The sequence below is a fragment of the Lutzomyia longipalpis genome, chromosome 3, assembly GCF_024334085.1.
Source record: "Lutzomyia longipalpis isolate SR_M1_2022 chromosome 3, ASM2433408v1".
In the NCBI taxonomy this organism is placed as follows: domain Eukaryota; kingdom Metazoa; phylum Arthropoda; class Insecta; order Diptera; family Psychodidae; genus Lutzomyia; species Lutzomyia longipalpis.
In genome coordinates, this window is record NC_074709.1 from 24,243,170 (window position 1) to 24,261,692 (window position 18,523).

The following is an 18,523-nucleotide window of genomic DNA, read 5'->3' on the forward strand; positions in this document are numbered from 1 at the left end:
TCGGTGGGTGCTGACAATTCGTCTTTGGCGCGTATGCCAAAAGCATGAAGAAAAGTGTGCAAAAGTGTGTGAAAGGCATCACACTTTCATGGGAGATAGGAGGAAGGAAAAGGCATGGATTTTGTGTGAATGTTCTCGTCTAATGAAGTAATTTAGGAAAATTGGTGGGTAATTTTCATTTTGCCAAAAGGGATAACCCCTCGAGAAATTGGTACCTTTATTCAGCATTTCGAGCATATCACATTCACTTGCAAAATGGGGAGAAGACACATACGCAAATGACTTCTTAGAAGGGCGTCCTCCCTTTGAAAATCTTCAATTTCTGCTAGCATTTGCTCTATGAAATAAGGTGACTTTCACATTGGCTACAGTCCAAGTTGTTGTAGTATAAACTATTCATTCTAGTATGGAGCTTTTGAATGCAAAGGGAACAATTTTCTGTTGTACAAAATGATTTTTTTTTAAATAAATTGTAACAAATTGTATTTTAGTTCTTGGAAAAAAATTGAGAACTTTCAAAGTTCTTTAGGACCTTTTTTTTAATCAAAAAGTAATTCAAACTTTCTTTAAAAAAACAAAGGAACTAAGAAAAGATTGAAAGAGATTCGCTGAAAAGAAATTTCCTTTACTCCTTTGTAGATTTATTGGACATAGTGTTTGCATATCATTCAACCTTTTTATCCCTTTTCCACTCTCCCTCTGCACAGATTGCGAGCTTTCATTTCATTGGAAATGACAGGGAATTTGTCCATGGAAAATTGAACTAATAGAAAATTCAAATTTACTGAAAATTGGATATCCTTGTGGAATGGAACCTAGAATTTGTGTTATTTTTTTTGCTTTTGCATACTGTCAATTAATACAGAGACTACCTAAAGTATATAATTACATAGTGATCTATGTATTATCTCTATCAACATGCGTTGTTTGATACATACTATACATAAATTGTATTGATTGCCTTTGATGTTGCGCTTTATTTCCTTTCAAATAAATAAATTCGTATACATAGGTTAATAACATAGTTCATTTGATACCTACACTGTATTGATGGATATTTTGTTTGAGATTTCATTCACAAATTATGGTACAATTGTTTTTGTTTAACTGACATACCTATACATGACATTAAAACTTGTATTTTCACTAATGTTCATTTAATTGCAATGACGTGTGTGATGTTTGAGTGAAGGAGATGAGGATTTATCTCTACGCAATCATTCATCCCCCCTGCCTAACCGTATAGAAACCTCCTGTCTCATGCTATATTATTTTGTTTTCTCCAATTAAAGCAAATACCACCGGTCAGAATGGGATTTAAGGCAGTGTATACTACTGCTTATTGGATGGACATGAGGTAGAGAGCGTAGGAGGAGGGTGGGTGTGCTTCATCACCAGTTCGTTATGCGCATATGGAATTAGTTAGATTATCCCCAAAATCCCATTCTCTGTGCATGATGACTTTCCCACAGAATACCATTTGATTCCTTGCAATCCTGAAGTGGGACATTGAAAGCATTTTAGGTCACACAGAACCACTATTCCCACACACCCATCCATTACCCTGTGTGTTGGATTCAATAACAAAGTTCAACCAATCGTGGCGTACGGTCAGGAGGAAAGGAGTCCAAGTTCTATGCTTAATTATTAACATGGCAATTTTATTGCTAACAGGAGGTTGTGGGAACTTTTTTTATGCTGCTTCGTAGTAGTTTCGTGTACAAATTGTTCTCGGTTCCGAAGCAAAAAGGACTGAATAATGAAGTTTTAATTCAGTTAAATATCTATAACAACTCTAGAAAGCTTCCCAGTTTACGTATGCTCTCTTCAAAGCCTCTTCTCTGAAAGAGAAAAACATTTATTTAATTAAAATTAATTAATAAAAATAACATCGTATTTTATGTTTTATTTATAGTAGTCTAATAACGTTTAATAGACGTTCAGCGACGTCTCGTTTTATTCAAAGAAAAAATTGTTAAGATTAAAAATAATTGAAGTAATTTAATATTAACTTTAATACATTTTTTTTAAATATTTTGAAATATGATTAGTTTTAGACTTCAATTTAATTTCCGGAAATTGCAGTACTAGATCGAACTATACATATTGTATCTAAAATGCGAATAGATCTATGATATGCATACAATCACCGTCGATTAAACCATGTTCCAACTCATGAAAAATATTCACGTGCATAGCCTTCAGCGTGATGAGATTCATCATAATGATATCAATGGAGATTTGTCCGCAATGGTGTTTTATTGTATTTGCAAATTCACAGTAGAAATTACATACATACGTAGTGCCTAACGATGTACATATGTAGATATTTATTTGTATGATGCAATCTTCACAGTGGCAAAAAATATGCTACCTATACTTATATGAAAAGTGCAAGGGGCGAGGGAATGAAAGCCTAAAAGAAGAGGAAAGAAAAAAAATATGTATTACTATTGAAATTGCTTTTTCGCTCAATTAATTGCCTAATGGTCCTTCGTAGCTATTACAATTTTGCAAGCTTTTCCATATAAATATTTTGTACGTTTCTGCTCATGATATTTTTTTTCCGTTGCCTATTTGTCAAATTGATAATTTCAATCCATCTTCTATGTATATATTTATGTTTGAAAATAAATTTAACGGTATAATGTGAGGTTTGAAAGGCTGCTGCGGGAAAATTAGCAACATAACTTTTATGGGGTTGGGGTGGAAAAAGTTGATGAGCACTTTTGAGCATATATAATCAATTTTGGATGGATGAATTTCATTAAATTCACCCCCATACTCACCCCTTCCCCCACCCATATATAGTTCACTCATTTGACAAGAACAAATTTACCTGGTTCTCAGTGTTTATCACATGAAGAATTTTAATTATAAAACTCCTTGACAAGTCTCACGCATTGCGATGAAGTGAAAGAATTTTCCTTTCGGTAGGAGGAATTTCTTGTGTGTTTTTCAAAAATATCCAAACATCCCGCACTACGCGGCGTGAAACTCCATACAAACTCACGAAATTCACCAGACTGTGAAATATAGAGACGCGTTCCAATTAAATAGTCGTAATTTGTACATTATGGTTTATACTTCTTTGATGTTAGCAATTTTATTTGTGCGCCTTAATTATTGTTTATCGTGGAACAGTTATAATGCAATTATTAGCATTCTTGGTGCTTTTACATGAAGTACTCTCGGTAAAAGTATGTGGTTTGACCGAGATTTATTGATACACTTACAAGTGGGTGCTGAAGAATTTTTGATACTTTGATATTCATTTTTATGTTTATATGCTGACAATGACAGTTTATTTGGGAAATTCTAACGTTTGAAATTTTTATCTTACGTTTTCTTATGAATTTTTAACTTTGTTTTGAACGTTTGACGTTTTTCTTTATTCTAAAAATTTAAATTTTTAATCATTATGTTTCTACTAACAATAATAGTTCATTTGAACAATTTAAACGTTTGTCTTTTTAGCTGTTATTCTTTCAAATTTATCTAACGTTTTATATTTTTATTTATTAATTAATGTGTACTGCTTATTTGAACGTTGGATGTTTTATTGAACTTACGTAGTTTTTTTTTTAAATGTTTAACGTTTTTTTTTAGGTCTGACGTTTCTCGTAAATATTTGACGTTTCTTTAAAATTGTTTGACGTTGCTTTGATCGTGTAATGTTTTTTAATCAGTTTTTGACATTTCTCTTTAAACGTTCGGTGTTTCTTTAAGATTTGACGTTTATTTGAAAGTTTGACTTATTTCGTTCTAATGTTTAAGTTATTCTATAAAGTTCTTAGTTTAGAATTTTTTTTTCCTTTGAAACCTTTGAAAAGATAAACGAGAATTATTTAGGGAATTGCTTAATCCAAACATCTTCTCTGCCTGAAAAACTCAAAAAATAAATAAAAGAAAATGTTTTGGTAGTAAATGAGATGGAGGCGCCTGGTAAAATTCTTAAGCACCAGCATTTTCCTTAATAATAAGATGATTTTCAGTTCAAAATAAGAATAGAAAATCAAAAGTTACACGAAATTAAAAAAAAATTGAATAACTAGACAAAATTAATTATTAAAATTAATATTTTTTCACAGGAAAATTGAATTTTTTCCATTGACCTGTGTCCGCAATTACTCGTGTAATACATTGAAAATTGCACTAAAAATTAGGTTGGCAATTGCAATGTGTGCGGAGACACAATTCTTCTGCTGATGCTCTGAGGAGAAATGTGAAGATGTGGGGAGCTTTTTGGGGAAGCTTTCGCGCGTGTGCTCCAAAAAGGGATATATGTAGCTATCATCCCTTCTCCATTCAGTTCATCATCCTGCGCCTGGAGTAAAGTTTGTGCTGTGTGTAGCTTTCTGGCAGCACAGTTCGCTCTGGTTGCGCCTGGTGGAGAGACCCACGCACGAGTGCAGGAGAAATTCCATCGTTTATCGGCTCACTTGGTCATTCGGTGGCGGGTGTTATTCAACGCTCTTATGTACTTCCATTCGGCTGGTGTGTGCCGATGTGAGTGTGCTGTCGTCATCATTCCGTCGCGTTTAGGTAGCTCCAACTTGCTCGTGCAACTTTCCAACTGACGCGATTTAGTTGTGGATCGAACACCAACGATTACACTTCGACGTTCCCTCGCGTTCGGGCTTCTTTTTTCGTACATACACCCCCTCGGTCGCGGTCTTTTTTAAAATTCTCTCCCAACAGTGGGTCATCAAAGGACCCCCCCCACCTCGTGTCACGGTTGAAAATCATTGGAGATGAATTGAAAAACTTTGTGGAAAAGTGTTTCAAAGTAGAGGAAAAGAAAAAACGAACTGGCTCTGGTAGCAAAAGAGCTGCGATACTTGGTTTCATTTTAACTTTGACATCCACACTGTCGCAGTGATACGTGTGGGATTTGCTATTCCCACAACAAGAGAATGAAAAGCTAAGAGAGCTGCCAGATCTTCTGTGCAAAATGCAATAAGTGCAGAAAGAAGTATAAAAAATAATTTCTCAAACATGTGCAACATTCCACAGTGTTGGTCAATTTAATCTATCCTCGAGAAGAAGATTGTGACAAAGTTTACTCGGAACACTGTCTTATCACCATCGGTTGTGTATTGAGTGCGCGATAAATGAGGAAACGAGTGAAGATTTCAGTCCATGGTGGAAAGTAATATATTTATCAGTTTACACGGTCGTGTTTGATAATTCCAACAGAGCTGCCGTTTAGATACTTTCTTATAAATTATCAAATTTCCACAAAAAAAAAATAAAGAGTGATATACATTAGTTCGGTGTATGAGTGAAATGAATTCGGTCAGTCAGAAAGTATTTTATTAAAAAATTCAATGTTGGTTGTAAAAGTGAAAGGAATAAAATTAGAATTGTAGAGAGAGGGAAGAAAAGAGTCGAAACAACATAAGAACGTTCGATATTTGATGGAGTTTTGTAGGCGAATGTCGAAGAAAATAAAAAGTGATTCATCACAAGAATAAATTTCGTGGGAATTAATTAAAAATTCAATTGGACTGTGTGTGTATGTTCATGCTGTTTTTTTTTACATATTCACATCGGACTGTTGAGTAATATATAACCTACCTACATATATAGTGGAGTATTGTGGGTCTAGTGTAGAAGAAAATCGACCTATGAGAGTACGCTGCGACTTATTTCGTTTATGGTGAACACCGTGTCTTTCGCAGAAAAACACTTCACCGTTCATGAGGTCATTGTTCAGTGAACTCAACCTTGTGTGTCCGCCAATTGAGTCGCCTTCTGTGCCACACATTCAGTGTGTTGTACCATCGCAAGACGAGCTGTGTCTTCTCACATGCCATAGTTCTCTCGCGCGTCTTCACTACAAACCATCTTCACATCATGAACTTCATCTCAACTAAATAAATAAAATATATAACCCAACGTGCACCATTTGCCATACAATTCAACGTAAACCAAAAATAAATAAGAGTGTCGCTGTGTGATGTGCTTTGTGTATATCGGTGTATTTATAATATAAATGCGCATACAGGAGGTTTTAATAGTAAATCGACCGGAAATTATATAGAAAAAAAAAAACATATAAAAAAAGATTCGCTTCTGTGATACAAATCACACCAAAGAGGCAGCAGATTCAACAATAAATAGAAATAAATTCACAGTAGAATTTATTTCAATTACATTTTATATTACCGCTGGTGTTTAATAAAAACTTGTCAAAACGTCGTGCTCACAGAAAATTTCATCTAAAACTCTACCATCCACCAAACGTATGTATTTTTTGTTGTAATTTTTGCTTTTACTAAAATATTTATTTTAATCAAATTGATTTTAACATTTTCACGGGAATATTCTCCACGTGGTAATGTTACCAATAAAAAAGCTTGTTCTACTTTAACCGCAATAAAAAGTAGTTTTAAAAGTCAGTGTACTTAAAGCGGATTTTAACGTTAAATCTTTTTGTAAAGATTCGCATAATTAAAGAAGAAAATTCCTTTTCTTTAAATGTCTCAAAATACTTAACAGTTCTATCGTTAAACGTTAAGATCCCTAAGGTACTGCAGATTGTTCTTTAAACGTCAAAAGAAATTATTTCCAGGCTATGAATTGTATTGAAAAAATAGTGAAGGGGATTTCCAAAACGTTAGAAAATAAACGTCAATAATTAATAAAAGAAAATGTCAAAAATTATAAAAACAAATGAATAGAAATGTAAAATTTAACGTTTTTTTTTTCGAAAAAAAATAATGTTGGTAAAGAAACGTTCAAGATTAGAAAAGTAATGTCGAATATTGATAAAAAAAACATCAGACGTTTAATAAACGTCAAACATATTAAAGGAACGTCAAAACATATAATTGACGTCAAATGTTCAAAAACAAACGTCAAACATTGTTTAAAAAAATATGTAAGGTTAAAAAAGAAAGGTTTAACGTTAGAAAATAAACGTCAAACGTAGACTACTAACGTCAAATGTTAAAAAAAATGTCAAACATTAAAATCTCACAAATAAATTGTCAAAATCTGCTAATTTGAGATTAGGGAAATTACAGGCCAGTGCACCTATACCTAAAAAGCCTAAAAATATTCAACTGAAATCTTTCATCTATCCAAAATCTATTACACGAAAAGTAAATAACATTAAGGTGTGTTAGTTTCACAACACATTTCTTGCAATTTCTTCTCTGTGAGTTTGTAGTTTTTACCAAAGTTGTTTTTACCTTTCGAAAGGTCATCTTGTCGCTGTAATTTGGCATTTTATAAAACAATTTTCATTATAAGTGTTGTAAATAAAAATGGTGAGCCACGTATTCAAATATAATTAATTAAGACGACGATATTTGTGACTATTAAATTTATTTGCATCATGTGAGGTAAATGCAATAAAAACATGGAAGATTTTATCGTTAAACTTCATTATAGAATTAATTTTTTATTGATAGAACTATTATTTTAAAACGGAGTCAGTTTAAAAATCCAGCGATGTTCAAATAAAGTCAATCATAACGCGTCCAGTTATTAGAGTTGGTATACCACAACGCGGATGGGTCAGTCTATGCGTTGTAATTTAATTTGTGAGTTGTATTAGTAGGCAAAGTCGATTTTTTGTAAAATTTAGCAATTTGACACATTAAGATGCTTATATCTTAAGTTCTATTAGACCTACAGAAATTTCTTGACTAGTTCTGGAAAGGTATTGAATTAAGCTATAATCTGACATATATTTCGATACATTTCAAGGTCACCTCCAGAACACAAAATGGCGGATTTTTGTTCAACAAAAACAGTTTTTTGCACTTTTCGTCCTGCAGGAATGGTTCTAGAGGTTTCTGCTGTTCCAGAAAGTTGTAGAGTTTTGCAAAACCTTTAATTTGATACCAAATTGAGCAAAATCGGACGGACCGTTCAAGAGATATGGCTCTTAGAACTTTTCAAATGCAAGAATTTTTCAAATGGCCATATCTTCTAAACGGCGACATAGATTTTCTTCATTTTCGGACTGGTGACAGATATTGAGTCAGGCCACAACATATCAAAATTTAAAGAAAATCTATAACAGATGTTCGGAGATATTGCCCCTTAAAGTTAGGCAATTTTTGTTTTTGATTTTAGCGCCTCTTGCGGATGTTTTTGAAACTTGAAATGTTCTAAACAGTTGTAGAGCTTCTCAATACCTTTCATTTGATACCAAGATGGTCCAAATCGGACAAGCCGTTCTTGAGTTATATCGAAAAAACACTTTTTGCTTTAGGCCGCCATATTTGCTAAACTGCTTGACCGATTTTCAAGTATGATTTGTTGATGAAAACATCTCACTGAGCTCTACAACATACTAAAATTTCAGATCTCTAGCTGTAAGGGAAGTGGTCGACGGTATTTCAAAATGGCGGACGGCGGCCATCTTGGATTTTGAAAATGCGAAAAAATGAAATTTTACACCCACATTTCTATAGAAAACTTCAAACCCGAAGTCTCTATATGTTACCGTTCTCGAGCTATAAGGCAAAGTTTGGCGCACCGGCAGGACGGCAGGACGGCAGGACGGCAGGCCGGCCGGATCAAAAATTTTCCACCACCATTTTCGTAATGTGGGATGTCAAAAACGTGCTCATACCAAGTTTGAGCCCGATCTGAGGTGGTCAGTTTTTCCGACGATTACAATACTTGGTATGCCACGATTGTGGTATACCAACTAATTCAATAAAAGTCTTATTATTGCTTATTCTAGAATTCTTTGCCTGAAATGGAAAACTTTTTGGCTCAGTTGCAAAGCATTGAATTTTTCTTTAAATTGAAATAAAGACCCCGTGAAGCCAAATAAAACTCTGAACTTTTTTCTCCATTAAAATTTTCTTTCACCAAAAATGTACAAGAACCTTGATTTTTCATTTTTATGCTTTCGTTGTGACGTTATTTATATACCTCACATCATAATGTTTTTAAGGCCACCACTACCGCACGCTTTATACCATCTGCCAAATGAAACTTTAAAAGTATATAACCGTGCTCTTAGGTGTTGGACCACGATGAAAAAATTAATTAAAACTCATATAAATGGTATATATAGCTCAAGAAAATGAGTTTTTTGCCGTTCCATGTGTGCTTCTGTGTGTAAAGTGGTCAGAAGGTGAGCATGGATGTTTTCCACACTCCCATAAACTCCTAACTTAGTTTCCGTAAGACTCACAGGCGTATATACTTAATCCATTTTTATTTTTGGACGTCTTTTTCTTTGCACATTTCCTCTGCAAATATAATTTTAATCTCTTGTGTCGTATACAACCCTTTTAAAAGGGGGGTAATTAATGCCACAAAAACGGGTCACAAAAACATACATACAACACTGAGAGAAAATTTTGAAGAAAAAGAATTTAGAGAACGGCAAAATAGTGTTTAATAGGTTTCTGATTACGTAAATGGTAAGAGTAACAAGTTCTATAATAATTTTTATGGGGATTTTTAAAAGAAAATATAAGAAAAAAATATTTTTAACACTGGAGGACAAAACTGGCAATAGCTGCCAAATCGACGTTTTCAAACCTCTATAAATTATAAATCTATTCAACTTATCTTGAGAAATTTTACATTTTTGCGTAGGTAGGCGACTTCAAATACTAGAAGTTTGTCAAAAGAAAATCTGGAAAAACGTTTTCTTTAAAACGAAAAATTAAGTTCAAAGTTTGAGGTTAGAAATTCGTGTCCTCCTAGTGTTAATCTTCATAGTTACCGACATTTTTTCTTCTCTGTAAAATATGCAAATAATTTTAAAAGAATTGTTAGAAAAAATTAATAAATATCATGCAAATTGTAAAATAAAAAAAACTACAAAGTATGTCTTTGGGTACTCTACTCTTTCTTTCTCCTCTTCAACGTACACTGCAAATATAAAAAATTCTTTTCAACAATGTGTATAGAAAATAACACAAAAAACGCGTCTTCATGAAGACATCGCCTGAAGGAAGAAAACTTTTTGTGTAGTTGCTTGGCATTAAGAAGAAGAAGAAAAAATGTCCACAAAATAGGAGTTTAGTGTAGTTGTTTACAGCTCAGCTTTTGGGCTGTTTATGTGGAAAGTATCGAAAGTGCGTGTTTATGCTGTTGAGGTGTATTTTGTATGAACAGGTGGTGGATGTAATCACGAGACTTTTATCACTTTCTGTGGATACTTTTTTTCACTTTTTACCTTCCATTTTTATATATAAAAAAGCAAACTTGAATTTGTCGGCTTCTCCAAATATCTTACATTTATTTATTCTGTTTGAAACAAACATTTTTAAATTCACACTGAAAATTTGAAGAAGAAAAAAATAATCATGAACAGATGTTTGTTCTTATTTAAAATTTATTTATTCTCCTCTTCCAACAAAGTTTGCTTCCCATGTTAATTATTAATAAGAAGTTTATCAATTTAAGGAACAAAAAAATGCTTTAGATAAAGTTTTAAAAAATTATTCTGATTTATTCTGGAGTTTATTGTTTTTTTGGTTCTCTCTGGGATGATGAATATGGAATATTTTATTCACCACAGTTCATGAATTTTATTCATTATGTTTGTTTTCATGTAAAAGTTAACTAATTTTTGTCTTTTCTTTTTTTTTCACCATGACAGGCGTGACGATGCGCGAGAAAAAAGGAGGTGCCCTGCAGAAGCTGAAAAAGCGCTTATCACACAGCTTCGGGAGACTAAGTAAGTTTTAATTGTATTTTTTCTACTCTTTCTCTAATTAAATACCCCGAGAGATTTCCACGGTGTTTCTATAAATTCCCCTGGCACTGTAAGTTCTAGATATTTTTTTTTAGAAGAAAATCAGGAAGAGTTTCGTTTCGTGAAGAAAATTCTTCTGACGTTTTATCAGGAAAGAAGGAAAGAAAAAAAAACTTATTTTTGGGATGGTGTTTATTTATAGTTTGTGGTAAATATAACATAGAATTCACATTTAGTGGGCTAATGCTGTAATGTTGGAATGTCGATAACATAAATCACAACCCAAATACTCTTTTGGGTGATATTTATATATACTTTTGTGATTTTTATCGCAACATTTCTGACATATCAATCAATAATTTTATCGTTGGAAAATAGCTAAGTGACGTGGTTATTGTTAGAAAGTGCTATGTAGCTCAATATATACATAGGTAGTATTTGATAAAACAACTCGAATGTATGTGGAGTCAATAAATTCGTCATTTCGTTTGAAAATTCAACACTACATACATGTATGCCTTTCTTGTTTGTTCATGAAATATTTTTCAGTATACTCGGAAATTACCTTGATTCATACAATGAGAATTTATATGAAATTATTCTGAAATTTATGAATTGCAGTGAAATTATAGGATTTATACTAATCTTACGGATATCTGGCTTTTGGAATTGATTTGAAGGGGGTATTTTTGGAAATTCTAGAGAATATTTATCATGAAATGACTAATTTTTCGTAAAGTTGCAAAATACTTATAATCCAACGTGATTTGTTTAAAGGAAAATGTGGTTTTCTGGTCCTCTTTACATTAAAACTATCAAAGAACTTTACTTATTTAACCAATTATGACTAACCAATCGTGATTTGATTTTTTTCATTCAATATGTGCCCAAATATTGTTCGTTCGTACACACAAATAGCTCAATATTAGATATTTTTCCATCCTCTTTCAATATTTTTCCCATTTTCCTTCCATCTATTCACATGTACACAGAATGAATAGATCTTAAGTTTTCCGAGATATTCTTTTGGTCCAGGCTCTTCTCCTCGCTCTCTCTCTCCTCCCGTCATCTTCCTTTGATCCTTTCATCCCACAACACCAATGGGGAGGATTGAGTGGTGTGCAAGAAGAAAATTGGACGTTCGCCTTGTTTGGGAGGCATCATTTGTCGTCTATTGGTGCGTTGTTGGCGTTACCATGAACGTGATCAGTTTGGCAAATCATACGGTTGAAGCAGCGTAATCAGTGAATGAAGTGTGTGTGCGTCTCTTCTTCCTTGTTCTTTGCCAAAAGCACTATTTTATCAGAGATTCCATCCGGGGAAATCTTATAGAGGCTTCATGTGGTTGTTAACGCAAGACACGATGGGTTTTAATGTCACCATACCACAGAGAATGATGACAGAAAAGACAATCACTTCTCACAGAGTTGATTCTCTCTTAACCGATTGGCCCCCGTGAATATCCATCAACAATTCCCCAACAATATAAAAGAACCCCATAACATGTCAATTTTATTTTAAAACATATGTGCGGATGAAATTATACTTTCACGTTCATGCAATTTAAGCTGCTCCATAACTTGTGTCACGTACCACGGAGAGGTTTGTCTTTTATCGAGAACGCACTTGTATATGTCATAAATGAGGGTGATTCTGGAGATGTTTTACTACTTTCTTTAAGATACATTATATCGCGTATATAGCTGTGTAAAAGGATTACATAAAAAGTATGTTTTCAGCTGTTTTTCTTCTTTTTTTTATTTTCTTTGAAAGGAAAAGGGAAATTCAACGTGATAATATTGCTACTTTTAAATGAAATAAATATTATAAAGTAAACTTATAGGTAAAGTATTTTGATCAAAACTTTAGAATTTTGGTAAAAACAAATCTGCTTTTGAGCAGGAGAATGTTCCGTTTTGTTCGGAAGAATAAAAGTTTTCTGACAAAATGGAACATTCCTCTTGGAATTGGAACATTTTTCTGACCAAAATTAGCATTCCCTGGATCAAAACGGACCATTTTGACCTGATCAAAAGCAGAATTTTTTGGCCAAAATCCTAATTTTCTGATCAAAAGATTTAATCATTGGGGTTGATTCTGCGATCAAGAAAATCTTGAAATTTCTAAATTACCGAAAATTTTTAAATCTGGAATTTTCCTTGCTAAAATTCCAACTTTCTTTTGCCTTGAAAATGTATTAATCTATCTATATAAAGAAATTTCAAAAGAAGTTATATTCTAGGGTCTTTATTTCTTGAAATTTTTAACCTCAGTTTCTTGATTTCATTAATTTGTGGTTAAGCTTCAAGCCACATAAGCTTCTCTTGATATACAATATTATTTTTAAATTCAGTGTTATGTAGTCATTTTTCCACAAGATGTGATTTTCTTTAAACTAAATTGCAAGAAAATCTTTAATTAATTTTAAACAACCTAATTTTTATTTTTTTTTCTTATTTAAACGGTTTCCTAGATATCTGTCTTGTATTTTCTTGTTTATTGCTTCATTTTAAAAAGTCAGCTGCTGGTGCGTTCTTTGGTGAAAAATTGAGAAAGGAAATGACTGAAATATCCCAAAAACTAAGAAAAATTTAAGGCCTTAGGGTACCAATTCTGTTGTTTGTCTTGATTTTATCAAAGTCAATATTTCAAGATTTTCTTGATCAAAGAATAGAACCTATTTGTTTCAAACGATAAGATTTATTCTGATTATTTTGCATTTGGGCATCTTTTTATTTTGAATACAAATCTAATTTTTCGGTGTAAGCGAATTAAAATAAAATAAATTACATAACAACGTACCTACTCTAAAGTGGAATTGTAAGAGATATTTTGCAAAGTTTTGACCTCAAATTAAATGGTGTGATTAATTAAATTTAAATATGAATATCGAATTCTCTTTTCTCTGCACTATAAAGCTTTGGAAATTCATTAGCTTTCCTATTTATATAGGCGAATGAGACATTCTTAAGTAGAGGAAATATATATAACAAAATGTGTCTGGTGTATTTGCATTTCATTGAATTAATTTATGCAGAACTTGTGTGACAATATGAGAAAGCAAATACATACACATGATATAATTAATGTTTAAAATGTGATATGTGTTGGTGTCAAGGAATATTCTCGTGACAAGGAAGCTAATTTTCCGCAATTGAATCAATTTTCATGCCAGCTCTGGGAGCAAAAAGGATGGATGTTGCGAAGAAGATTCCTGAAAGTACCTCCTAATGATTGTGACTTGGCAGGCCCACTTTAAATGTTGTATTTGTCACATGACACATAACATTTAAGCGTGTTCATCCCAAACACCCCGACCTTATCACACATCCCTAAATACACACATCCATGTACCTTTAGTAGAGCAAAGAAGGATTTGTCAACAAGAGGACCAAGGAATGGATGATTTTCTTGGTGAAAAGTTGATTTTCCTTTTCATTGCCTCTGCTATTGTCAGCGTCAAGCACATTTGCTGACAAGTGCTCTAACTACTTCTTCCGCACACTACCAATCCCTCCCCTCCCCCCATAAATCTATCATTTTCACAGCTTCAAAATTGACTTTCCCACCTTTGAGCTCAGGGAGCTATTCGGAGTTTTTTTTTATTTGCAAAAATATGATCGCTTTTATTATTCTGTCAATTCCATCGCATTCCACACCCCTTGGTGTTTGAGTAAGAATTAGTCAGAGGTTCAACACTTCAATATTCTAGCCAGCCTTCAATTTCCCAAATATGACTCACGGAACGAACGAACTGATCATTTACATTGCTTATTTAATGGGATAAAGCATGGAATAATGTTAAGTTTTCTATGAAAAAACATTTTATTTAATTATTTTTAATAATATCCTTGTTAATATTTTTCAAAAATATGAATTTATTGCATTTGATTGAATCTTGAATGATAAAGAGGGAAACTTCTTTTACGATATAATATCTTTGTACTGAATGCGAGTGAATGACATCATGAGGTGAGTATTAGAGTTGTTGCAGTGAGGTGTTAATTCTCTGCACTTTAGAAGTGAAAATGAAAAAGAAACGTCTAAGCATGTATTTTTTTTAACCCTTTCGCGTTCTTTGGGTCATACGTTCTAACTGAAAAACGTTCTTACAGAGAATTTAATTGTTTCTTCATTTTATAAATTGCTTTCCTTTCCGATTCAACATTAACGTTTCAAGACGATTGAATTGGTTTTTAAATTGTCTTGTAATGCATGAATTTCATGAATTTAATTTTCACTTTTAAAATCGTTCACGAAACCCTTTTCTTGCTAATTGGTAAGATGTGAAGAAGAGTTTCACAGAGTTCATCAACGCTTGCAGCTAAACAAATACCAAAGTGTGACTTCATGAATAAATTCCCACATATACACATACCCCACTCAATACATTATGTCCAAAGTCAGCACAATGTTGGCATTGCAAGAAAAAAATATCATAGATGTTTGCATATTTCGTTTTATTTCTCCCGTTCACAAGATGCTTCACACTTCTTCATGTCATTTAAGGGGGGTCTATTTATAGAAAATTCCACTGTTCATTATTTGTTACAGGAAATGTTCTATGTGCATTTTGTAATATAATAAATAAGAATAGTGCAGATGCAGACACGATATATAAATTCTTTGTTTTGGCGTTTGAGGATCTCTGTGAAGCAAAATGAGCGGCTTTGCACGATACTTAAGAGAAAGAGAGGAGAGTGTGGGTTACCAGCTTAAGATGCAAAAAGGAAAATGAATAAATTGCACATAGAGCGAGTGAAATGCAGTGCAATGAATATTTTTTCAGTTATTTGATAGATTTATGATCAGTTCCTTAGTGGAAAATTTGAAATTTAAATTTTTTCTACACACAAATTATTGTATAACCGATGGTGAAGCAGATTTCTGGGCATTTTTCTCACTATGCAGCACCCGAGCTTTCTTCCCGTAGGTTCACGTCTGCAATCCATAATGCTGCATCCCATTATCCAATAAGATATTACTTTCATCTCACGTTATGCAAACACCAGATCCTCCCACGCTTTTCGTGCGCATTAAGCTCGGTGGAGTTGCAAAGAGAGAATGCACAAGTTTAGAGCTTTATATCATCTTTGGATTATTCTTTTAATATCCTCTTCTCTAAGAGAATTTTTCTTCCTTTTTAGCTGCTTTTAGATGTTGCTTGAAGAACTATAATATATAGAAAAGTTTATTTAACATCCTTCTGCGTATTCAATTACGAGGGGTTGCATAAAAAATTTGTGCTGCACAGAAAGCTAAGCTCAAAGAGATAGGTTACACACGGAAAGTAAAGTGTGTGGAAAACCTCTGTGTAGCCATATACATATATTTATAATTCATTGAAGGAAAAACTTGCTGTGTGCTATCTATGTGAGTAAGAGGGGTAACTGAAGTTTGTAACAGTTTTGTTTTCACCATAAATTACGGTCATACATCAGGTTGGTTAATAGAAATTTTAATATCCCCGCATACGGTCTGTTGAAGATGAAATTTTTTAATATTATAATACGCTCAACTTTACACGGAAATTACATGTTTGGTAAATAACTTTTTGGCACTATAATTTTTTTTCTTAATAAAATCAATGATGTGAGAAATTATCATGTGAAACTATGTATTGCGTTTCTCTTCTTTAGTAGGTGTACCTACTTTTATATTAGTTTTTTTTAGAACATGTGGAGGTGTGTCGGTTGTTCGTTTTGTCGTATAAACTGTTTTGTTTTAGCGCCATTTCGTCATAATTCGCGTCAAAATTTAAAGAAAAAAAATAAACTCTACTACGAACCGATATTGATGCGTCATGGCGTAGTCTTGGGATTATAAAACCATTGTTATTAGAAGGAGACATATGTGTGCTAACTCCGTAACTATTGCTTGCCATCTTGAGCTGTTTGTAGTATTATTTCAATGGACAGTGGGTTTTTTGTGTTTATTTAAACTGAGAGACTTACAGTGTAATAAATGAAAAACACCTACGGGCATTTCCTTAATAGTTCTCAACTTGGATTTTCTCAACTTGCTGTCTGATGATGATTTTAATACAATAAGACGTTCTGATAAACTTACATTATATAGGAAAGTTCTTTTCTGTGAAAAATAAAAGAAAGGAAATTGAGTTCAAGAAGTTATCTTAACGTCTTTCTCGTTGAGAGACTTTGGGAGTAAACTATGTTAATAGATTACAATCTTTACGCCAAGAACAGTGCTAGAGAAGTTAGTTGCTTTATCATAAAATTGTTAAAAGTTTTAAATCTGTAGTAAGGATAAGTTTAAGCTAATCTAGACATTTAAAGGAGTTCTATTTCAATTAAAATTGCTTTACGTAAAGAAACAAAAACCTCGAAAGTGACGTCATAGTTTGAACTTTTAGGGAAAAATTTGTCAGTTTATTTCAGCTAATCCCAAAGAAAAATTGGAACTATTTTTAACGATTTAATTTAATATTTTTTCTCAAACATTATACTCGTAATAAAGATTGAGGGTTTTTTGCCATACAGAAACGGGTAACCTCCTTTTATTTAAATTCCTCATTGACTGTAGATTTATCTATAGCATGATTCATTAAATTCAAAATGAATCGCATAGTAGATAAGGTATTATTTAATTGTTTATGTGTGTTTATCATTTCAAAATTGTTCCAACAAAAGGACATTAATGGGTATTTATCTGGCGAATATTTTGATTTATTTGGCGAAACATCTGAACTTTCATTCAGATAACGACGTTTGCTCAAAACTGACGAAACTTTTTTTCTACTTAATTTTGTATTTTTATTATTAAATTTAGTTCTTTTTAATTTTTTGGGGTTTGAATTTAGCACATTTTTTGTTTTTTCTCCTTAATCTGAGCCTTTTTACGATTATTTTTTAATGAATCATCTAAATATATTCCGAATATTTTTGAAGATCCGAATATTTTTTATTCAGATAAATACCCCTTGAAAGACATTCATTGGTTTTTAGAGCAAAGGAACAGCCAAATTGAGTAAATAAAAAGGATAATAGTTTACCAATAAAAAGTAAATTATTTTCAATCCCATAACAAAACATTGAGCTTTCAATTTTACTAATCTAGAAGCAGAAATTTAATCTAGCTTATTCTCCAACTGCGAATTTCCAACACAAGTATTCCATGTCACAGAAGTTTGTGACTTTTGCATAATCGCATAAAATATATAATACATAAAATACATAATGTATAGCAATAGAAAAGTAGCACTTGGGTGTAAATACAAATTGATTGGATTGGGTATTATTAGAAACGTGTTCTGCTATATGTATAGGTACATACCTTGTGTACTTTTCTTTTTGCCACTCATGTGTTTAATCGCCATAGCAAATTTTCACCTTTTGTGGGCAAGAAGAAAAAAGAACAGGAGAAGTCTGCTGCCATCGTGTGTCTTCTCTGTGGAAGAAATTGTGGGATTTCTTCGTTCACACATGCACATTTATACGTTTTATTATAATTTTCTCATTCACCTCACACGTAATATCACAAAGTAAAATTATTCAACAGAGAGTGACTGTGAGAGAAGAAATATCAAGATTAACATTTCACTCGCACACCTATGGGAGAAGGTAGCCTTTTGCTATACATACAGCATAGCCCAGGTGGGGCAAGAAGTTGGTGATGAATGAATGTGTGGTAGGTATAGGTTGCAGAATGATCGGTGGTATAACAGAGATGGAAGTCGGTGACCCACCAAGGTCGTTCCATTGAATATCCACAATATACCTACATTAATTCGTCTCATATATGCTCACGCATCAGCTCAAAGAGCATAAAACATAGATATGAGGGAAGCTGGCATTATAGAGGTTTTTCCTACGACTTAAT

At 32.8% G+C, this 18,523-nt stretch overlaps 2 protein-coding genes across 3 annotated transcripts in view; both read left to right on the forward strand.

The window, feature by feature from the left end:
• LOC129792881 (activating transcription factor 7-interacting protein 1) overlaps positions 1-18,523 on the forward strand; it is a 481,750-nt gene that overhangs the window by 335,336 nt on the left and 127,891 nt on the right. The window lies entirely within an intron of this gene.
• Positions 1-18,523, forward strand: part of LOC129792936 (cyclin-dependent kinase 14) — a 118,811-nt gene that overhangs the window by 31,331 nt on the left and 68,957 nt on the right. Inside the window, exons 1-2 of one of the 2 annotated variants that reach the window (XM_055832386.1) lie at positions 6,218-6,248; positions 10,589-10,666. In XM_055832386.1, coding sequence (XP_055688361.1) covers positions 10,597-10,666 — 70 coding nt within the window. In that variant the 5' untranslated portion in view covers positions 6,218-6,248; positions 10,589-10,596. Of the gene's footprint in view, positions 1-6,217; positions 6,249-10,588; positions 10,667-18,523 lie in introns of those variants that run through there. The other variant, XM_055832385.1, reaches the window with a different exon arrangement.